The sequence below is a fragment of the Microcaecilia unicolor genome, chromosome 7, assembly GCF_901765095.1.
Source record: "Microcaecilia unicolor chromosome 7, aMicUni1.1, whole genome shotgun sequence".
Classification (NCBI taxonomy): Eukaryota; Metazoa; Chordata; class Amphibia; order Gymnophiona; family Siphonopidae; genus Microcaecilia; species Microcaecilia unicolor.
The window spans coordinates 57,107,966-57,131,787 of record NC_044037.1 but is presented as its reverse complement, the minus strand read 5'-3'; the positions used below and the strand labels follow the sequence as shown (position 1 = coordinate 57,131,787).

Sequence of the window (23,822 nt, the reverse complement as noted above, 5' to 3'; positions counted from 1 at the left end):
GAAATGGCTGCATGGCAAGTGTGAACTTACCGCATGGCCATTTTTTTGTTGCCTTTTTACCCACTGAAGTAAAAGGGGACTCTGCGCATGGGAAATCTCACGCTGCCGCTAGCGCAGGGCCCCTTTTTACCGCAACTTAGTAAAAGGGGCCCTAAATGTTGGTTTGCAGGAGACATATAAATGTTACTTCTTAAGGCACAACAGGGGTTAAGATTTCATTTTGTTTGGCTTATTCAGACTCTTTCTAAAGACGGTAGTCACTGCAACTTGGAAATACAAAAAAAGGCAGAGGTAAGTATGAAACCCTAATAACAGATAAAGTAAATGATTTGAATCCTGATTTAGGCAAGGAGACTAAACTGAAGATCAAATCTTGGTGTTCTTCTAAAGTAACTTTCAACTGCCATATTATATTTTAAATAAGTAGATACACTGGGCCCCATTTCCAGCCAGTGTTGTTGCATCCTTGTCTATGGTCAGATATATACTGTATACTTGTAGGGGTTATTCTATAACAGGACAGCTATGTTTAAAGTCAAAGTAGATGCCTACTTTATAAAGGAAAGGCAACATAGGTGCTTATGTGCCTTTATACAATAACCTCCCAGAACCAACCCCAACAGTACGCAAATGCTAATGCACACATTTACACCTGTCCTGAAGCACGTGCAAATGTATTTTATAAACTATATTACAACAACCATCCCAATCCACCCAAACTACGCCCCGGGATTGCCTACATGGAGACCATATAAAATAGCTGCAGTCTTTCTATGTTTTATGCCTGTACGTGGTTGTATGATTTTATAAAAACCCTTTGCTAAGTGTAAAACAAGTTTTGCATGTGGACAAAGTTTTATGGAATTACTCTCACACAGTGTGCACACAAAATTGTTCTTTTTCGAGAGCAAAACACTGCATTTTGGTGAATGTAGTAAAGTTTTTCTTTGCTGTCCTCCTCGGTACATGTTTATTTTGCTAAGGGCTGAAACTTGATTCTTAGTGATCTGTTTTCTTTTTCAGAATTCTTGCTAGTGAATGGGTATTTCACCTAGTCTTCCAACCTTATTCACTGAAATTATCCAAATACTAGCCAATGTTCTTTTTCCATCATTCCTGTCTCACAAAGCTCCTCATATTTTGATGCCTCTGTGGAAAAGCAAAGAAGGGCACATTGGTTCATCCTGTGCACTAGAATGGAAAGTGAATGTAACTGAATGAATCGCATACATCCATGTGAGAAAAGGGCCCTGTATATCTGCAGACACTGGTTCTAAATATGTAAAATGTTTTTGGGAGCTTTTTTTTTACTGTTAGTACAGTAGTTAATTGTACAGTAGTTTTAGTTACTCTTCTGCACAGCTTCTCTTTTCTGATGCAGATCATGATACACATGTTTGATAACCGCAAACAAAAATAATTTGGAACAGAATAATACTGTCTTGGTTTTTTTTGTTTTAAATCATGCAATGTAGTAGGCATCCTGTGGCACTATTCTCTTAACCAACCTATTTACAAAGCTGAGGGATACTATTTACAAAGTACAGCAGAATACTATTTACAAATGCTACAGTGCTTGTCACCTTGGATTTCTCCTGGCACCCAGCAAGCATTTGTGGTACTGGATCCAGCAGTCAGACGTGTGTTTCAATGAACGAGTGCGTGTGCGTCAGCAGTGGTGCCAGTGTTGCAAGTTCTGAGGCCCCATTCTGAGGCTTGGGGGCAGCACTGTACTCACAAATGTCCAGGAAAAACTCAAAGTTCTTTTGCTTCCATTCTTTGAACTTCTTTGACGTCAGGTTGGGGTAATCTAGAAGGTTGTTGATAATTATTAAGTCCCCTTCCTTGGCCTGCAATGTGAATAAAAAGAGAGAGAGATCACCAACCAATGTTATACAGAAAGCCTTTGTTCTGTCATTAATCTGGCCTTCTTTCTGGTTTAACACTTCCCTTGCTGAAATAGTGGCAGGATCATCATAATGTGCCTCTGGAGAAACAAGTGAAAACTCCCCAGGAGTTTTAGGGAGATGAAGGATTATTTTGCTGGAATAAAGTATTGAGGAAGTAAAGGAAAGGGTTATTACTGAAAATTGGAATAAACTGTCAGTACAGGAGAGCAGAAGACACAAACTAATACAATACATTAGTGGGTAACTGGGCAAATAGAGGGAAGAGAAGGGCAAAAATACAAACTGCTGACTTTCATTGATAGCAGGAAATCATACACCACTAATATTTACACACATAATTCCATATCATCAAGCTGATCAATCCATAGACTGGTGGGTTGTGTCCATCTACCAGCAGGTGGAGATAGAGAGCAAACTTTTGCCTCCCTATATGTGGTCATGTGCTGCCGGAAACTCCTCAGTATGTTCTCTATCTCAGCAGGTGGTGGTCACACACAGCAGCAGCTCTGGCTAGGCCTCCAAGCCTAATTTTTAGGTTTTGTTGAGTGCCTGGGGTTGAGGGCTCTTTTGAGCAAGTGCAAACCTGGTGGTGCCAGGTCCCTCCTTTTCTCCCCCCCCTCCCGCTGGCTCCGTTAAAAAAAAAAAAAAAAAAAAAAAAAAAAAATTTTGAACGTCTTTAAAGGCGTTTATTTCGACGTTTATTTAAACGTTTATTGCAGCTACTCACTGGGACACCAGGTCGTTACAGCTCGGAGCGGCAAGCAGGTAATTTTTACCTTTTTATAGCGGGCAGGGGGTTCCCCGATTCTTCTCCTCGTGGTATATGGCGTCGGAGGGCGAGGGCGCAGAGGGTCGCTCCCCGGATCGCTTGAACGCTTCTAGAGGGGATGCGGGGGTCTTAAAGCCTGATTCGCCCTTGTTGGGTGACAGTTTCGTGACCGATGAATGTCCCGGTCCTTCCTCCGGCGTGGCGGTTTTTCCCGCCATAAACGCCCATCCCCCGCTCCTCGCCTCCGCCATCTTGGCCGGCCACACGGCTCGGACGGCTTCTTCGTGGGCCGCCCTTGAGGTTGGAGACATTAATGCCATGAACGCCCTTAATTTGGGCGACGGCACAAAAGCGGCTAAAGTTAAGCGCCGTTCTTCCCGCGCGGCTCCTTCGCGGAGTGTTGCGCCGGACGCCATTTTGGATGTGCAGCATGTCTCTCCCCCGCTCTTGCGAGCGCCGGTTGAGGGTGCATCTAGGGCTGTTGCCCAGGCTGCGGAAGTGCACAGTCTGGGGGGTTTCTCCCCCGAGTTTGTTTTGCTGCTGCATCAGGCCTTCCTCATGCAAAACGCTGCCCCTGCTCCCTCGTCTGGTAAAGAGGTTGAGGTTCCCAGAGGTAAACGCCCTCGGGTTGATTCCCAGGCCTTGGAGGACTTTGTCTCCTCCGATGTAGATGAGGGCAGCGTGTCTGAGGTCTCCCAACGGTCCTTTGCGGATTCCTTGGAGGAGACGGATCCCCGCTCGGATGGAGCGGATGACCCCTCTGCAGCGCAGCTTTTTAGCCCAGAGGATTTGCCCAACCTGTTGTTACAGGCCATGGACACTTTGAAGATTTCCTCTCCGGAGGACGTCTCTCCCTCAGCCCCTGTTGGCTCTGCCATTATGCTGGGGACGAAGCGCCCGCCTAGAACCTTCCACGTGCATGATGCCATGCACACCTTAATTTCGGCTCAATGGGATGTCCCGGAAGCGAGCCTTAAAGTGGCTAGGGCTATGTCCCGCCTCTATCCTTTGGCTGTGAGTGAACGTGAGGCCTATCTGTGGCCTACCGTGGATTCTTTAATCACTGCGGTGACTAAGAAAACGGCGTTGCCGGTGGAAGGTGGCACGGCCCTAAAGGACGCCCAAGACAGAAGATTGGAGGCGGCCTTAAGGTCGTCCTTTGAGGCGGCTGCTTTAAGTTTGCAGGCCTCAGTTTGCGGCTCCTATGTGGCCAGGGCGTGCCTGACTATGGTGCAGCGGGCTTCCCCCTCGGATCATTCCTTGAGGGCTGATTGGCCGGCCCTGGAATCGGGCTTAGCCTATTTGGCAGACTTGCTGTATGATGTCTTGAGGGCCTCAGCGAAAGGCATGGCTCAGACAATCTCTGCGCGGCGGTGGCTTTGGCTGAAACATTGGTCTGCTGACCACGCCTCTAAATCCCGCCTGGCTAGGTTGCCTTTTAAAGGCAAGCTGCTCTTTGGGGTCGAGCTGGACAAAATCGTGACCGATCTCGGCACGTCTAAGGGCAAGAAATTACCAGAGGTCAGGGCTCGGGCTAGTACTCATCCCGGTACCTCCAGAGGACGGTTGCAGGAAGCCCGTCGGTACCGCCCGGGCAAGTCGGGTTCCTCTGCCCCCTCTTCCTTCAAGAGGAATTTCTCCCCCAAGCAGCATTCCTTTCGCAGAGACCGCCGTCCCGGAGGTGCTTCCTCCGGTCCTCCCCCAGGGTCGCGTACCCAATGACGGGGCCTTGGTCCACGCCCCAGTGCAGATTGGAGGACGGCTGTCCTCGTTTCTGGGCGAGTGGACCACAATAACTTCAGACGCGTGGGTGCTGGAAGTCATCAGAGACGGCTACAAGCTAGAGTTCTGCCGACCCTTAAAAGACGGGTTTGTACTCTCTCCCTGCAAGTCTCCGGTCAAAGCTGTGGCAGTGCAGCAGACCTTGGACAATCTGATCCGCCTGGGCGCGGTCGTTCCGGTGCCAGAAAGTCAGCTTGGCAAGGGACGTTACTCCATTTACTTTGTGGTACCAAAGAAAGGAGGTTCTGTCCGGCCTATCCTCGACCTCAAAGGGGTCAATCGGGCCTTGAAAGTGCGGCACTTTCGCATGGAGACTCTCCGCTCTGTTATAGCGGCAGTGAAGGCAGGAGAGTTCTTGGCTTCCTTGGACATCAAGGAAGCGTACCTGCATATTCCCATCTGGCCTCCTCATCAACGCTTTCTGCGTTTTGCAGTCCTGGGACGACACTTCCAGTTCAGAGCCCTCCCATTCGGGTTGGCTACTGCTCCGCGGACCTTTTCCAAAGTAATGGTGGTCATCGCGGCCTTCCTACGAAAGGAAGGGGTACAAGTCCATCCTTATCTGGACGACTGGTTGATCCGAGCCCCCTCTTATGCAGAGTGCGGCAAAGCTGTGGACCGGGTAGTTGCTCTTTTGAGCTCCCTGGGATGGATCATCAACTGGGAGAAGAGCCAGCTGCGCCCGACTCAGTCCCTGGAGTACCTGGGAGTTCGATTCGACACCCAAGTGGGCAGAGTGTTCCTGCCAGACAATCGGATTGTCAAACTTCAGGCTCAGGTGGACCAGTTCCTAGTAGCCTCTCCTCTTCGGGCTTGGGACTATGTGCAGCTGTTGGGCTCTATGACGGCCACGATGGAAGTAGTGCCCTGGGCCAGGGCTCATATGAGACCACTTCAACACTCTTTGCTGCAGCGCTGGACTCCGATGTCGGAGGATTATGCTGTGCGCCTTCCCTTGGACCCAGCAGTGCGCAAGGCGCTGAGCTGGTGGATGCAGACAGACAAGTTGTCTGCGGGAATGCCTCTGGTGACCCCAGAGTGGATTGTCGTCACGACGGACGCCTCTTTGTCGGGCTGGGGAGCCCACTGCTTGGGAAGGACAGCGCAGGGGCTCTGGTCTCCTGCAGAGGCAAAGTGGTCTATCAACCTCCTGGAACTCAGAGCCATTCGGTTGGCGCTTTTGGAGTTCATCCCGGTACTGGTGTTGAAGCCTGTACGGGTCCTGTTGGACAATGCCACGGCTGTGGCCTATGTCAACCGCCAGGGAGGTACCAAGAGCGCCCCTCTAGCCAAGGAGGCTATGAATCTTTGCCAGTGGGCGGAAGCGAACCTGGAGCAGCTTTCAGCGGCCCACATTGCCGGAGTCATGAATGTCAAGGCGGACTTTCTCAGTCGCCATACCTTGGAGCCCGGAGAGTTGCAGCTATCTGCTCAGGCGTTCTTGGACATCACGAAGCGCTGGGGCCAGCCGAGCCTAGATCTGATGGTGTCATCGGCCAATTGCCAAGTGCCCGCGCTTTTTCAGCAGAGGACGGGACCCTCGATCCCTGGGAGTAGATGCTCTTCTCCAACAGTGGCCGACACAAGAGCTTCTCTATGTGTTCCCGCCCTGGCCCATGTTGGGCAGGGTGCTAGACCGGGTGGCAAAGCATCCCGGCAGGGTAATCCTGGTGGGTCCGGATTGGCCCAGACGTCCCTGGTATGCGGACTTGATCAGGCTCTCAGTCGACGATCCTCTGCGGCTGCCAGTGGAGCAGGGCCTGTTACATCAGGGTCCCGTGGTGATGGAGGATCCCTCCCCCTTTGGTCTTACGGCCTGGCTATTGAGCGGCAGCGTCTGAGGAAGAAGGGCTTCTCAGACAAGGTCATTGCCACTATGCTGAGAGCGAGGAAGCGCTCTACTTCTACTGCTTACGCAAGGGTTTGGCGTATCTTTGCAGCGTGGTGTGAAGCAGGCTCACTTTCTCCCTTCACTGCTCCAATTTCTTCAGTGTTGGCGTTCCTGCAAGAAGGTCTGGAGAAAGGCCTGTCGCTCAGTTCCCTTAAAGTCCAGGTAGCGGCTCTGGCTTGCTTCAGGGGCCGCCTGAAGGGTGCTTCCCTGGCTTCGCAGCCAGATGTGGTGCGCTTTCTCTTTTTTTTTTTTTTTTTATTTAATTAAACTTTTTAACAAACATAAATTTACAATTATGAGTGATAATACACTATATGGAAATTATACATATTATAACACAAATATTTCTTAAATTCAAGTTTCATTAAACTATAGACCACAAATTAAAGAAATAATCCAAGATGCAAGATTATATATTAATCTAAAAGGAAATTTTTAAAGGTAATTCAAATAAATGATGCGCTATCCCGGGTGTTCCCTCCAAATCTGTTAAACAGTGAACATATGGGGCTATACCACTACATTTACTTCTTCCTTACTTAGTAAATATTCCTCCAGTTGTTTAGGGTCAAAGAATTGAAACTGTTTAGATTGAAATACAATTCTGCAGATACAAGGAAATTTCAATAGGAAGTTGGCTCCTATTGCCAAAGTTCTTGTGCGCAAAGCCAAAAAGGCTTTACGCCTTTTTTGAGTCTCTCTTGATAAATCAGGATAAATTCTTATTCTTGTCCCCAAAAAATTTGAATCCAAATGTCTTAGAGATAACCTTAATACTGCATCTCTATCCATTTCTAAAGCAAAAGTGGCCAATAAAGTTGCCCGCTTTGTTACAACCTCAAGAGATGACTCCAAAAAAGATGTCAGATTCAACTCCCTACCATCCTGGAAAAGTTCCCCTGATTCTTTACATGGACCAGATTGTAAGTAAAAAGCACGAGTTATTGGTGGTAGGGAGGTATCTGACATACCCAATATTTCTATAAGATATTTCTTAAGCATCTGAATGGGTGTAATCAAAGGTGAACTGGGAAAGTTTATCAGCCTTAGATTTAATCTTTTAGATTGATTCTCAAGATATTCTAGCCGTCTAGAGGTAAAGTTCTTATCTTTGATTAGTGTTTGACCCACAAGTTCCAATTTTACAGTTTTTTCCGTAAGAACTTTAACTTCCCTGGCTTGAGATTCAGTCTTTTCCATTTGAGAGAGTGCAGTTTCTGATAGAGTCTTTATAGTTGCCGCATTTTTAACCACCAAAGATTGTAGGGAGGCATGTGCTGTAAAGGTTAAGTCCCAAAGTGACTCTAAGGTCACTACGGCTGGCTTTTCCAATTTCCAAAAAGTCAACTCAGGGAGCGGTGCTTTAGCAGCTTGCTCCAGAATACTCACTGTTTGAGTCAACAACACAGGAGAAGATGTCATTTCTGTGGCTGCTAAACTAGCAGCACCATGTTCTTCACTTAGTTCCAACCGGCTCCCTCCCTGGACACTCCGATTTCCACTCTGGGCTGGAGCGCAAGGGCTCTGATGAAAACCTCCACTTCCTGGTTGTGGGGGAGCCGCACGTTCGACGGGGCTCAGGGAAGCCCCGTCTACACTGTCTGCCAACGCCGAAGCGCCCGGCTCTTCAGACGGAGTAGAAACTCTCCCGGGACCCAGCGCGACTCCAAAGTCCTCCAGTCGCGCTTGACGAAACTGGCTAGACCCGCCAGGGAGAGAGGGAATCTCCCTGACTTTACCTCTCCGTTTCCCCATAACGAGGATCAGGTAAGGAGCCAGCCGCTATAGCGTTGTATGAAGGAGAATGGGACGCGTCTGGTTGCGCGTCTCAGACCGTCGCCATCTTGGCCTGTGGTGCGCTTTCTCAAGGGAGTTAATCACCTGCGCCCTCCTCTGCACTCAGTGGTGCCTGCGTGGAATCTCAACCTGGTGCTAAGAGCATTGCAGAAGCCGCCTTTTGAACCCTTGTCGAGGGCATCTCTGAAAGACCTGACGTTGAAAGCAGTCTTTTTGGTGGCTATCACTTCAGCCAGAAGAGTTTCCGAGCTCCAGGCGCTCTCATGTCGAGAGCCTTTTCTGCAGTTCACTGAGGCAGGAGTGACTATTCGCACAGTGCCTTCCTTCCTGCCCAAGATTGTTTCTCGCTTCCATGTGAATCAGCAGCTCTGTCTCCCTTCCTTTCGTAGGGAGGACTACCCAGAGGAGTACTCTGCTCTTAAATATCTGGATGTGAGACGAGTCATCATCAGATACTTGGAAGTGACCAATGATTTCCGGAAATCGGATCATCTGTTTGTCCTGTTTGCAGGTCCTCGTAAGGGTCTGCAGGCTGCTAAGCCTACAGTGGCAAGATGGGTCAAGGAAGCCATTGCAGCGGCTTATGTGGCCGCGGGGAAGGTGCCGCCTATCCAGCTGAAGGCTCACTCCACGAGAGCTCAGGCGGCCTCGATGGCAGAGGCCGGATCCGTCTCCTTGGAAGAGATATGCAAGGCGGCAACTTGGGCTTCGGCTCATACATTCTCCAAGCATTACCGTTTGACTGTGGCTGCACGGGCGGAGGCCCGGTTTGGAGCTTCAGTGTTGAGGTCAGGGATTTCTATGTCCCGCCCTGGGTGAGTACTGCTTCGGTACATCCCACCAGTCTATGGATTGATCAGCTTGATGATATGGAAGGTAAAATTATGTATCATACCTGATAATTTTCTTTCCATTAATCATAGCTGATCAATCCATAGCCCCTCCCAGATATCTGTACTGTTTTTATTCTGGTTGCATTTCAGGTTCAAGTTTAGTCTTCAGTTACTTCAGTAAGACTTCGTGTTCAAGTTTTTTCACTTGGATTCTTCAAGAGTTGAGACGAGTTTGTGTTACAGTGAGCTGCTGCATTCCTCTCCCCTCCGTTTTACGGGGCTGGATTGAGACTTAAAATTCTGCCGGCGCTCCCTCCCGCTTCGTGCGGTTGTAGGGCAGCTTTGTACCCCTCCCGCTTCGGCGGTGTTAGGGTCAGTCAGCTCCTCCCGCGGTTGCGGTTGCAGGATAAGCCAGATCCCCCCGCATCGGCGGGTGTGGTGTCCCTCCCCCGCTCCGCGGGGATGAGCTGGACGGATTCCCCTCCCCCACTTGTGTGGGGATGAGCTGGGTTACTTCCCCTCCCCCGTTTCGGCGGTGGTGAGCTGGGCAGAGTGTCCCTTTGTGGGTGTAATTCTCTAAGTGCTGAGTCCTGCGGATGGAGCTTTGATATCGACATACTGAGGAGTTTCCGGCAGCACATGACCACATATAGGGAGGCAAAAGTTTGCTCTCTATCTCCACCTGCTGGTAGATGGACACAACCCACCAGTCTATGGATTGATCAGCTATGATTAATGGAAAGAAAATTATCAGGTATGATACATAATTTTACCTTAATATCATTCATAGCTGAAGGTTAAGAATATCTATATGGGAAAATGTGTATTATAAGAAGGTGGCAGGAATGTATTCACGAGGAAGGCAAACTTTGTTATGACCAGAAAGACTAGGATTTTGCCCCAGTACCTGGCTTCAGAGTTACTTAGGGAGTTTAATAGGAAAATCAGGCAGATGAAACATACTTGTGTCTTTCTGGTCTCTGCTTGTTTGTTGGCCTTTTGGCTGAGAGGGGAGAGGTAGGTTCTTCCAGGCTGGGCAAGGAAAACTGCAGTTTATGTACTCCATGAGCTAGAATCAAAAAGAACTTACATTCACAAAGAGCTAGAGCTGCTCATTCCAATGGAAACCCTTTCCAGTAGGAAGGCCCTGCCAGATCCTGAGGAACAGCAGACAGCCCGGGGGAGGGGATACAGTGGTAAAGAAGCGGGCCTGCAGTGGTAGAGAGGCTCCCAGAGGACACTATACAAGAGGAAAGGTTGCAGCAACTGAGAGGCAGACAGACAGACAGACAGACTTAGGCAGTTCAGGTGGAGCTATTGGGTCTTGTGGCAGAGGAGGCAGAAGACAGCACAAGAGGAAGGATTGCAGCAGCTGAGAGGTATATGACAGATGGCCCTAGGCAGCTCAGGTGGAGCTGAAGAATCCTGCAGCAGAAAGGCATCGGGGAGTCACCACCCTCCAGGTTGGAGGCCGGCAGAGCAGAGGTGGTAGAGCCACGCTCAATCAAGGCAGGAAGTAGGCTTGACAGCTGAGAGGCAGCGGAGCAGCTAACTCCTACAATAAGAGGGAGGACTGGCACAAGAGTGGAACCAGCCAGCAGAGTTACGGAGACAGGCCAGTCAAAGCAGATACTCTCGGGACTTTCGGCAGCCATTGATTCAGTTGTACTCCTGCCAATGGGTGAGACTTGGGGTATGGTGAGGAAGGAGAATGGAGAGGACAATTAGGAATGGGAAACGGGAGTGATACATGTGGGAAAAAAGAACCCGAATTATAGCTACGTCATGCAAGGTTCCACGTTAGGAGTTACGGACCAAGAAAGGGATCTGGGTGTCGTCGTCGATAACACACTGAAACCTTCTGCTCAGTGTGCTGCTGCGGCTAAGAAAGCGAATAGAATGTTGGGTATTATTAGGAAAGGTATGGAAAACAGGTGTGAGGATGTTATAATGCCGTTGTATCGCTCCATGGTGCGACCGCACCTTGAGTATTGTGTTCAATTCTGGTCGCCGCATCTCAAGAAAGATATAGTAGAATTGGAAAAGGTGCAGCGAAGGGCGACTAAAATGATAGCGGGGATGGGATGACTTCCCTATGAAGAAAGACTAAGGAGGCTAGGGCTATACAGCTTGGAGAAGAGACGGCTGAGGGGAGACATGATAGAGGTATATAAAATAATGAGTGGAGTGGAACAGGTGGATGTGAAGCTTCTGTTCACGCTTTCCAAAAATACTAGGACTAGGGGGCATGCGATGAAACTACAGTGTAGTAAATTTAAAACAAATCGGAGAAAATTTTTCTTCACCCAACGTGTAATTAAACTCTGGAATTCGTTGCCGGAGAAAGTGGTGAAGGCGGTTAGCTTAGCAGAGTTTAAAAAGGGGTTGGACGGTTTCCTAAAGGACAAGTCCATAAACCGCTACTAAACGGACTTGGAAAAATCCAAAATTCCAGGAATAACATGTATAGAATGTTTGTACGTTTGGGAAGCTTGCCAGGTGCCCTTGGCCTGGATTGGCCGCTGTCGTGGACAGGATGCTGGGCTCGATGGACCCTTGGTCTTTTCCCAGTATGGCATTACTTATGTACTTATGTACTTATGTACAAGTGTTCCTTATTTAGTTGCTAATGTTCTGTTGGGATAGGTACCACAAATTATCTGAATAGTTAACTAATATAGGAATGGATTGTATAAGAAATGTTGCTGTTCTTAATCTCACCACTGTTTAATAGTATTGTTGGCACTTACCATAAACCTACAGCTGTATAAGATGAATAAACTTTTAATACTGTCAGCCAACCTTGTTCACTGTCACACTATTTTGGGGTTTTCCTGGGGGGAAAGGAGAAAAATCCCAGCTGCTAACACCCTTTGTCATCAGCTGGAGGCACCAGGCACTAAGCATTTCAGGTGCTATGGAGCCTGCCCAAGGGGGACATCAGCCAAGTCAGCCGCAGACCCAGGGACACCCACAAGGGGGCAGTACAGGAGGATCTAAAGTAGTTTTCTCCTTTTGTGCTATTTTATTGTATATTTTATGCTTTTTAAATATAAACTGCTTAGATATATGTATTTTATTGTAAGCCATGGAGGTTGTGTCTGCCTGCCAGTCTACTTTGTGATAGCCTTGTAAACAGCATTATAATAGGGGAATAAGGACTTTATTCTTTTAAAGAAGCTCAATGAGGTTGGAGGGAAATAGGGATATACCTAACATACCTGAATGTAACTTACCTTGAGCTTTTACTGAAAAAGGTGTGAGATGAATCTAAATGTAAAAAAAACTAGGCACTGGCATTTATTCCATCCCTAGAGCTGGTGTAAGTGTGAGTGCCAAACTGCAGTAGGTACTGTAGCATACCAAGGGTGTTGCGGTGGGGGCGGTCCGCTCCGGGTGCAGGCAGCAAGTGGGTGCACAGAGTAATCCCACAGCTGTTGGCTCCGCTGGTTCCCTACCCCCTCTGACGTTACTTCCTGTTCTGGCAGGGGTCTAGCGGAGCCGACAGCCACACGACTGCTCCGTGCACCCCCAGGTGGTGAGGAGATAGCACTTTGCGGGGAGGGGGGCAAAGCAGTGACCCACGCCGGTTGGCAGCCAACCTAGGTACACCACTGGGTAGGTACACATGTAACTTGCAGTATTCTGTAAGTTATGCATATAAGTAGGAGCCTGCCCATGTGGACGCTCTCTTTCAAATAAGTGCAATGTATGTTAAGCAGATATTTGCAGAGTAGCAGTTAAGTGCCATGCTAGCACATACACATGTAAGTTCTAGTGTTCAAAACACTTATGTGCTTAGGACTACATTTAGTAAATGATGACCAGATTTGGGCACAGAAAAAAATGAGCGCTGAATGCTGTTCTATAAACAGTGCCCCAAGTTGGGTGCTGTTTAAAGAACAGTGCATAGTGCCAGGATCTATGCCCAACTGTGGGTGCAAGGATTGATACCACCTGAAACCTGGTATACATCCTTGCTCGTAATCCTTGCTCTTCTTCCCTTGGTACTGTGATCTCATCCCATGGTTTTCAGTATCATCTTTACGCTGATGACTCCCAGATCTATTTCTCCACACCAGAAATCTCAGCAGGAATCCAGGCCAAAGTATCAGCCTGCCTGTCTGACATTGCTGCCTGGATGTCTCAGCGCCATCTGAAACTAAACATGACCAAGACTGAGCTTCTTATCTTTCCACCTAAACCAACCTCTCCTCTTCCCCCATTCTCTATTTCTGTGGATAACACTCTCATCCTTCCTGTCTCATCAGCTCGTAACCTTGGGGTCATCTTCGACTCCTCCCTCTCCTTTTCTGCACATATTCAGCAGACTGCTAAAACCTGTCGTTTCTTTCTCTATAATATCAGCAAAATTCGCCCTTTCCTTTCTGAGCACACTACAAGAACCCTCATCCACACTCTTATCACCTCTCGCTTAGACTATTGCAACTTGTTTCTCACAGGTCTCCCACTTAGCCATCTCTCTCCTCTTCAATCTGTTCAAAATTCTGCTGCACGACTAATATTCCGCCAGTGCTGTTATGCTCATATTAACTCTCTCCTCAAGTCACTTCACTGGCTCCCTATCTGTTTTTGCATACAGTTCAAACTCCTCTTATTGACTTTAGATTGTAAGCTCCTCTGAGCAGGGACCGTCCTTCTTTGTTAAATTGTACAGCACTGCGTAACCCTAGTAGCGCTCTAGAAGTGTTAAGTAGTAGTAATAGTAGTAGTATTCACTCTACAGCTCCTAAGTACCTCTCTACTCTCATCTCTCCCTACACTCCTCCCCGGGAACTCCGTTCACTGGGTAAATCTCCCTTATTTTAATTTTATTTATTTATTGCATTTGTATCCCACATTTTCCCACCTTTTTGCAGGCTCAGTGTGGCTTACAATACGATATGAATGATGGAAATACAATTTGTTACAACTTGGTTATGGATTACATTGTGAAGAGTTATGCGAGACAATCAAAGTGTTGTTAAGGTATATAAACACTGGAACAAAACCTTGAAACATTGGAAGGAGAAAGCTGGAGGTTAAAAGGGCATTATGTATGGTATACATATTTCTGTGAGTAAAGGTATGAGTGAGGTGAGACTACGGGGGATGAGAGTTTAGAAGTGGATGTATTGATGCATTAGTGAACAGTGAATGTGGACTTTATGTGTTTTGGTTCTTTCCGTAAATTTTTTCAAAAAGATGGGTCTTCAATAATTTGCGGAAGGAGGTTTGCTCGTGGATCGTTCTCAGGTTGCGCGGCAGTGCGTTCCAGAACTGCGTGCCCACGTGAGAAAAGGTTGACGCGTGTAGCGTCTTGTATTTTACGCTCTTGCAATTAGGGAAGTGGAGGTTGAGGAAAGTTCGGGATGATCTTTTGGCGTTTCTGGGTGGTAAGTCTATTAACTCAGACATGTAGGCTGGAGCTTCGCCGTGAATGATTTTGTGGATTAATGTGCATACTTTAAAAGTAATGCGTTCCTTGAGTGGAAGCCAGTGTAGCTTCTCTCGTAAGGGTTTTGCATTTTCATATTTTGGTTTTCCGAAGATGAGTCTGGCTGCTGTATTCTGGGCTGTTTGAAGTTTCCTCAGTAGTGAGTTGCAGTAATCCAGATGGCTTAATATGAGGGATTGCACTAGGCAGCGAAAGACGGATCTTGGGAAGAATGGTCTTATTCTTTTCAGTTTCCACATGCAGTAGAACTTCTTTTTGGTTGTATTGTTTGCATGAGTTTCGAGTGTTAAGTGGCGGTTGATAGTGACTCCAAGGATTTTTAGCGTTTCTGAGATTGGAAGGTTTAATTTTGGTGTGTTTATAGCGGTAAATTCGTTTGTGTTGTATTGGGAGGTGAGTATCAGGCATTGAGTTTTTTCTGCATTTAATTTCAGACAAAATGCATCTGCCCATGTGTTCATGATGTGTAGACTTTGATTGATTTCGTTGTAGATTTCTTTGATGTCCTGTTTGAAAGGGATGTATATTGTTACATCATCGGCGTATATATATGGGTTGAGGTTATGGTTTGATAGGAGTTTTGCCAAAGGGATCATCATTAGGTTGAAAATGGTTGGTGAGAGGGGTGATCCTTGTGGTACTCCACATTCAGGTGTCCATGCATTAGATGTGGTTGAATTTGATGTAACTTGATATGAACGCTGGGTTAGGAACCCCTTGAACCAGTTCAGGACATTTCCTCCAATGCCAAAATATTCAAGTATGTGTAATAGGATTCCGTGGTCAACCATATCGAAGGCACTTGACATGTCAGATTGTAGGAGGAGTATATTGTTTCCAGTTGCTATTATTTGTTTAAATTTAGTCATAAGGGTGACTAATACCGTTTCTGTGCTATGATTTGATCGGAATCCTGATTGGGCATCGTGCAATATTGAGTGTTTGTTTAGATAGTTTGTGAGTTGTTTCGTTACCATTCCTTCAGTTATTTTGGTTATTAGTGATATGGATGCTACTGGTCTGTAATTGGTTATTTTGCTCGTGCTTTTCTTTGTGTCTTTAGGAATTGGGGTGAGTAAGATTTTTCCTTTTCTTTTGGGAAAAGTCCGTTTGTAGCATGAAGTTTACGTGGTTCGTTAGGTCTATTATGAATTGTTGAGGAGCAGATTTCATGAGGTTATTTGGGCAAATGTCTAGTTTGCAGTGGGATTTGGCAAATCTTTTAAGTGTTTCAGAGATGAGGTCTTCTGATAGTAGTTTGAATTCGGTCCAGGTTCTGTCTGCTGGGTATGTTCCTTCTTCTGGATCTAGACAGTCTAGAAGTGTGGCGTATTCAATAGGGCTAGCGGGTATTTTGAGTCGTAATTGTATAATTTTCTCCTTGAAGTATTTTGCAAGGTTGTCTACATCTGGTATGTCTTTGCCGTTGTTTGTGACTGGAGTGGTGTCTAACAGTTTGTTCACAAGGTTGAAGAGTTTATGTATATCTTTGTAGTTTGGTCCTATTATTGTTTTGTAATGTAGTCTTTTAGTCTGTTTTATGGTATATTTGTATTTTCTCCAAAGTAATTTCCAGGCGTTTAGTGTTTGTTCGTCTCTCTTTTTGTTCCATACGCGTTCTAGTTTTCTGACTTGTGTTTTAAGTTTTTTCAGCTCTTCGGTGAACCATGGATTTGATTTTTTCCTGTGCGATGTTCTGGTTTGGATTGGGGCGATTTTGTCTAGTGTTGTTGTACATAAATCGTCCCATTCTTGGAGGAATTGGATGGTGTCAGCCTTTGTTGACCATTCGTTCTGGTAGATCTGTTGCCAGAATGTTGTGGCAACAGATCATCTGCAACAGATTATCTGCAACAGATCATCTGCAACAGATTATCTGCAACCTTCTCCTCCACCGCTAACTCCAGACTCTGTGCCTTTTATCTTGCTGCATCATATGCCTGGAATAGACTTCCTGAGCTGGTACGTCAAGCTCCATCTCTGGCCGTCTTTAAATCTAAGCTAAAAGCCCACCTTTTTGATGCTGCTTTTAACTCCTAACCCTTATTCATGTGTACAGAACCCTTATTTTATCATCCTCACTTTAATATTCCCTTATCTCTTATTTGTCCTGTTTTTCTGTCCTAAGTAGATTGTAAGCTCTGTCGAGCAGGGACTGTCTCTTCATGTTCAAGTGTACAGCACTGCGTACGTCTAGTAGAGGTATAGAAATGAGAAGTAGTAGTAGTAAATTAGGTGCAGATCCCCCGAATTCTATAAATAGTGCATGCATCTTTAGTGAATGCCCCTGACCTTCCCATAGCTATGCCCCTTTCAGTTGTGCACTAAAAGATTGACGGGCACATCTTTATAGAATAGCACCTAGCAAGTTGTTCACATAAATCCAAATTTTTGCCAATAAGTGCCAATAATTGATTATTAGCACTCAATTAATGGTGCTAACTGGCTTATTACTCAATTAAATTGCATGCACAAATTAGGCATGCGCTTAAATTTGTGCATGCAACTTTGAGTGCCATATATAGAATTCTCCCGTTAACGCACATGTAAATGTGAGCAGCTAGGTTACAGAACTGCCCCATAAATGAGAAGCATATGACAACTCTTTAGTTACTCATGCTGGAAATTAAAGAAAAACATCAGCTTTCAGACATTATTTCCAAGGTCAACCGGGCAATGGTTAAGGAAAACTCTTATTCAAAGTTCAAAATTGATGGTACTGAGAATTTTCAAAGGAAGCATAATTTGTTTATTTGAACTTTCCCAATAATTCTATGATTTCTCCTTGTGATATGTATAGGAGTCTTCTAATGCCATTTTTTGATTGTTGTTCTAAGTGAAAGTCTAGTTCACTTAATGATAATGCCAGACTTGTACAATGCTTATTACTTTTGCATTTATAATGAATGAAGACTTTTTGTTAAATAGATTTTTTGTCATAGGGGAAAGCTTTTTTAGATTTGAAGTCCTCCATCATCTCTGAAGTATCTAGGAGAAGAGGGTTTTTTTGGTTTTGTGTTTCCAAGCTGTGTCCATTGAAAAACAATTTTTCTTAGATTTCTTATTGAAATATTATTAAAATATTTTTCATAAGAATAAGTTGTCCCTTGAGGGACCTATGTGAATCTTCTCTGTCCTGGCAGTGTCATCTTTAGAGCTGCTTATTATTTTGGATGTGGTGTTCTGATTGTACAGCAGTGTAATCTGTAATTTTCTTTGTGATATTTTCCTTTTGAATTTTCTAGTTTAGGGACTCCCTAAACTGTGGTCTAGGAATCCCATCTTCTTTTGTTTCTATTTTTTTCTTATTTAGTTGGGATGGTTAGCAGTATCGTTTATGTTTATGAAAAAAATTGATATACTGCCTTACGTCAAAAGATATCAAACGGTTTACAATATTAAAATATAAAACAATAAATAAAAGGAAACAGAGTTCCATTAAGATAGCATGGTTCGACAGTCAAACATACAAAGGAGAACAAATAGTAAAATACAGCATAGTTAGGGTAAACCAAGGGAAGAGGAATTGGGGAGGAGGTGGGAAAGATAAGATGAGTTAAAATAAACAAGCAGCAATTGAATCTGTATAAGCTAGCAGGATCGCTACTAAGTATTGGCAGGGATTCCAAAGGCTTTCTGAAAATAGTGAGTTTTTAATTTCAATTTGAATTTGGTTGAAGTGGGTTCTGATCTGATATCTGGGGGCAAACCATTCCAAAGACTGGGGGCCAGGATAAAAAAAGCAGAATTGCAGGGTGGATTCATAAAAGGCCTGATTTGGAGAGAGCAGGACAAGACAATTAGAGTCAAGGGAATGGAGGGAACGCAATAGGGTGTATGGGACAACCAAAGCTGACATGTATAAAGGGCTGCCCAAGTGAAGGGTTTTATGTGCAAGGAGAAGGACCTTCAACCAGATGTTAAACCTAACAGCCAGTGAAGTTTCATCAAAAAGGGGTAATAGGGTCAAAGCGTTTAGAATTGAGGAGGAGATGACAGGCAGAATTTTGTAGTGTTTGGAGTTGGCGTAGTTGGAATTGGGGTAAACTGGCATAAATAGTAATACAATAATCCAACCAGGACATAATGAATGCATGGATCAATGTATGCAGGAAAACAAAATCAAGCAAATGCTTTATTGAACGAAGTCAATGCGACCAAAGGAATCCATTTGTAACAACTTGTGATATTTGCTTATCAAAACATAGCGCAGAATGAGTAATGTCCCTTAGGTAGTGAAATGAATCAATGGGTGTGATAGTAGTTTTGAAGAGGGAAAGTGGTGCAGTTTGGTTTGTTTAGTGTCCCAGTAATCCAGCAAGTGGTGGTTTTAGCAGAGTTAAGGACAAGTTTATGAGATACAGACCAGTTAGAAAAGGATGAAAGTGCAGTTTGCAGGCAAGAGAGATCAGAAGAAAAAGGGGAAGTGGGAAAGATTAAGGGAATATCATCGGCATTAGTGAAGAAATGGATATTATGATCTTGTAGGAGGGTGGCTAGCAGACTGATGAAAATATTAAATAACTATGGAGAAAGTACTGAACCCTTGGGCACACCACAATGTAGGGGTACCTTGTATCCTTTGTTTTGTAACATATGCTATGTTACATTTGAAATGTATTTACAATCATAATAAAGGGGGTTTCATAGCATTTCTAGTCTGGAGCACAAAACACATTCTTTTGACAGGGTTTTCTTCAAAAGAGAATTGCTCACAAGGGTTTCACTATAATTATCTAATTGAGTTTCAATTTGATTCTTCATTTCTTTTGTATAACCCCTTTGTAGATGATACCAAAAACTGCAATAGGTTAGACACCCTGGAAGGTGTGGCTAACATGAAGAGGTCTCTAGAATGGTCTACATTTGGCAGCTAAGACTTCATGCTATAAAATACAGAATCATGCATACAGCTGTAAAAACCCAAGGGGGTGCTACAGTATAGGGGATGAAGTAGTTCTGTACACAACAGAATAGCAGGACCTGGTGGGGGGTGGGGTTATCATATCTGGTGATCTTAAGATGGCCAAACAAGTAGAACAGATCACAAAAAAAAGCCAGAGGGATGCCTGGGTGCACTGAGGAAGTGAAAATGCCTCTGCATAAGTCTCTGGTCAGATCTTATTTGGAGTACTATGTACAAGTCTGGAGACTGCACCTTCAAAAGATGTAAATGGAATAGTGTGGATCCAGAGGGTGGTTACTAAAATGGTCAGTACTCTTTGTTATAAAGCATAAAGGACTAGATTCTATATATCATGCCTCGATTTCCGTTTGGAAATCGAAGCATATTCTATAAAGTACACTTTAATTTAGGTGTATGTTACAGAATATGCCGAGTGTTGCTCTGCAAACTAAATTTAGTCATGGTCAATTATGCCAACTAGAACCTGGTGTAAATTCCGATGCCTAAATTAGACGTGGAGTGGGTGTATTGTATAGCAACATGCATAGATTTTAGAAACACCCATGACCTGCCTATTCCATTCCCATAACCGCACTCATTTTTCAACTATGCGACTTAGAATTTACGCACACCATGTTACAGAATACATTTATCAAGTAGTGCGCATAAATTCTAATTAATGCAAATTAGTGCTGATAATTGCTTAACATCCAATTATCAGCACTGATTAACTTGTTAACTAATTAAGTTATGTGCATTGCTATGGAATACGCTTTGATTTCCTCGCTGAAATCAAGGCGCAATATACTACTACTACTACTTAACATTTCTAGAGCGCTACTAGGGTTACGCAGCGCTGTACAAATTAACAAATAAGGACAGTCCCTTCTCAGAAGAGCTTACAATCTAAAGGACGAAATGTCAAGTTGGGGTAGTTTAGATTTCCTGAGAAAAGGTGTAGTGATTAGGTGCCGAAGGCGACATTGAAGAGGTGGGCTTTGAGCAATGATTTGAAGATGGGTAGGGAGGGGGCCCGGCGTATGGGCTCAGGGAGTTTGTTCCAAGCATGGGGTGAAGCGAGGCAGAAAGGGCGAAGCCTAGAATTGGCGGTGGTGGAGAAGGGTACTGAAAGGAGGGATTTGTCAAGAGAGCGGAGGTTACGGGTGGGGACATAAGGGGAGATGAGAGTAGAGAGATAAGGAGGGGCTGCAGATCGAGTGCATTTGTAGGTGAGTAGGAGAAGCTTGAACTGTATGCGGTATCTGATCGGAAGCCAGTGAAGTGACTTGAGGAGAGGGGTGATATAAGTATATCGGTTGAGGCGGAAGATAAGACGTGTGGCCGAGTTCTGGATGGACTGAAGGGGGGATAGATGGCTAAGTGGGAGGCCGGTGAGGAGTAGGTTGCAGTAGTCAAGGCGAGAGGTAATGAGAGAGTGGATGAGAGTTCGAGTGGTGTGCTCGGAGAGGAGGGGGCGAATTTTGCTAATGTTATAGAGGAAGAAGCGACAGGTCTTGGCTATCTGCTGGATATGCGCAGAGAAGGAGAGGGAGGAGTCGAAGATGACACCAAGGTTGCGGGCAGATGAGACAGGGACGATGAGGGTGTTATCAATTGAGATAGAGAATGAAGGGAGAGGAGAAGTGGGTTTGGGTGGGAACACAATAAGTTCCGTCTTGGCCATGTTTAGTTTCAGGTGACGGTTGGACATCCAGGCAGCAATGTCGGATAGGCAGGCCAGTACTTTGGCCTGGGTTTCCGCAGTGATTTCTGGTGTGGAGAGATAAAGCTGGGTGTCGTCAGCATAAAGATGATAGTGGAAACCATGAGAAGAGATTAGGGAGCCTAAGGAAGAGGTGTAGATTGAAAAAAGAAGGGGCCCAAGGACAGAACCCTGGGGAACTCCAACAGAGAGCGAGATAGGGGAGGAGGATGAGCCATGAGAGTGCACTCTGAAGGTACGATGGGAGAGATAAGAGGAGAACCAGGAGAGGACAGAGCCCTGGAACCCAAAGGAGGACAGTGTGTCGAGAAGTAGGTTGTGATTGACAGTGTCAAAAGCGGCGGATAGGTCAAGGAGGATGAGGATTGAATAGTGACCTTTAGATTTGGCGAGGAATAGGTCATTGCAGACTTTAGATAGTGCTGTTTCTGTCGAGTGTAGGGGGCGAAAGCCGGATTGAAGCGGATCGAGGATGGCATGAGAGGAGAGGAAATCAATGCAGCGGCTGTGAACGGCGCGTTCAAGTATCTTGGAGAGGAAGGGTAGGAGGGAAATGGGGCGGTAGTTGGAGGGACAGGTAGGGTCAAGTGATGGTTTTTTGAGGAGTGGTGTAACCACGGCATGCTTGAAGGTGTCTGGGACAGTTGCAGTGGAGAGAGAGAGGTTGAGGATATGACAGATGGTGGGGGTGATAGTAGGAGTGACGGTGTTAAGTAAGTTGGTGGGGGTGGGGTCTGAGGAACAGGTGGTGGATTTCGAGGAGGAGAGGAGATGGGCGGTTTCCTCTTCGGTGATAGCAGGAAAAGAGGAGAAGGAGGCCTGGGTAGGTTGGTTGAGAGAGTGGGTTACAGGAGGATATATAGAATCCTGGGGTAAGGGACAGAATTAAATATCTCAATATGCATACTTTGGAAGAAAGATAGGATAGGGGAGATATGATAGAGACATTTAAACACCTCTATGGCATAAATGCAAAGGAAATAGGCTTCTTTCAATTGAATGGAGGCTCTGGAATGAGGGGACATAGGATGAAGGTGAAAGAGCAGAGACTCAGGAGTAATCTAATTTATAGAAATGGTGGTGAATGCATCGAACAACCTCCTAGCAGAGGTGCTGGAGAGGAGGACTATATCTGAATTCAAGAAAGCATGGGTCAAACACAGAGGATATCTGAGGGACAGCAAAGAACTTTAGAGCTTTGTAGTTGTTATGAAAGGGCAGACTGGAGAGGCTCTATCATCTTTATCTGGCATCATCTTCTATGTTTCATGGACTGAGATAGTTCTGTCATGTTCATGTTTGGGGATCTGCTCAGTTTGGGGTCCTTTTACAAAGGCGTGCTAAAAAATGGTTTGTGGTAGTGTAGGCGCAGGTTTTGGGCACGCGCCGATCCATTTTTTAGCGCGCCTGTAAAAAGGGCCTTTTAAAAATTTTTGTCGAAAATGGATGTGCGGCAAAATGAAAATTGCCGCGTTTCCATTTTGGGTCTGAGACCTTACCACCAGCCATTGATCTAGCGGTAAAGACTCACACAGTAACCGGGCAGTAATGACCTACGTGTGCCAAATGCCACTTGGCACGCGTCCATTACGTGCACCCAAAAAGAAAAAATACTTTTCATATGCGCGTATTGGACGTGCACCAAAATGAAATTACCGCAACAGCCACGCTGTAGGCAGACAGTAACTCCATTTTGGTGCACGTTGGGCATGCATAGATGCTTACGCATCTTAGTAAAAGGACCCCTTCATGTTTTACCACTGCAGGAGACATGTAGAGAAGAAACAAAACACTTACTTTTAAAGTGCTTCTCAGAACTCTGATATGATGGAGCTTCTCATTGATGACTGGGTCATTGCACCTCTTAATAAATGATCTCCGAAACTCTTGCTTGGTGGAGGGGCGCTGCTGTCCAAAAGCTGATAAACTAGCTTCTTCCAAAGTCATATACAGCTTCTGCAGTCCATCTATGCTTTCTCTGTTTTCTCTCATGCTTCCTGCAGAGGCAATTGACACAATATAAGTATTGCTTCTGAACACACTATTCCAAGAGGATGGATTTATACAAATATTAGTGTAATAATAACAAAACTAATCATATTGGGGGTAATAGTCAGCAACAACAGTCAATGTTTTGATTTAAATGTCGGCTGCAACATTTAAATTAATACTCAGTGTTGCTATACATATAGGGGTGAATTCTATATATGACGCTGAAAAAAGAACTATTCTATAAGCCATGCTTAAAGTAGGCGCAGTTTATAGAATAGCACTTAGGCCCAAGGATCACACCTAACTTTAGGTACGGCCGTTTGCACCAATTTAGGTGCATACCAAATGTATGCACCTAAATTGGGTGCATATCCCCCCTTATTCTACAACAACATGTGTAAATGCTAGGAACACCCCCGTTCTGCCCATGACCCTCCTTTTTCTGTGCCCCTTTTTTACTCGCATGTAAAATTTAGGTGTGGATCCAGTACCTAAATTTACATGTATAAATTCCAATTAAATCTAATTAGTGCCAATAATTGCTTGTTAAGAGGCAATTATTGGTGCTAATTATAGTAGTTCGATATGTCATTAAATTGGGAGCGTGCCCAAATTTGCACACAGAATTTTTGGTGACTCTTATAGAATTAGGGGGATAGGGGGAATTCCATAAATGTGACTCAAAGTTCATCGCTCAAAAAAAATCATCACTAAGCATGATTCTATAAAGGGTGCAGGCACTCTATAGAATTGTGCTTAGC

General features: G+C 45.2%; 1 protein-coding gene across 1 annotated transcript in view; it reads right to left on the bottom strand.

The window, feature by feature from the left end:
* Positions 1–1,526: 1,526 nt before the first annotated feature.
* The window catches only part of LOC115474248 (connector enhancer of kinase suppressor of ras 2-like), a 768,489-nt gene continuing 746,193 nt past the window's right edge, over positions 1,527–23,822 (bottom strand). Inside the window, exons 22-23 of the mRNA XM_030209634.1 lie at positions 22,867–23,066; positions 1,527–1,850 (exon numbers count right to left, since the gene is read on the bottom strand). Coding sequence (XP_030065494.1) covers positions 1,635–1,850; positions 22,867–23,066 — 416 coding nt within the window. The 3' untranslated portion in view covers positions 1,527–1,634. The remainder of the gene's footprint in view (positions 1,851–22,866; positions 23,067–23,822) is intronic.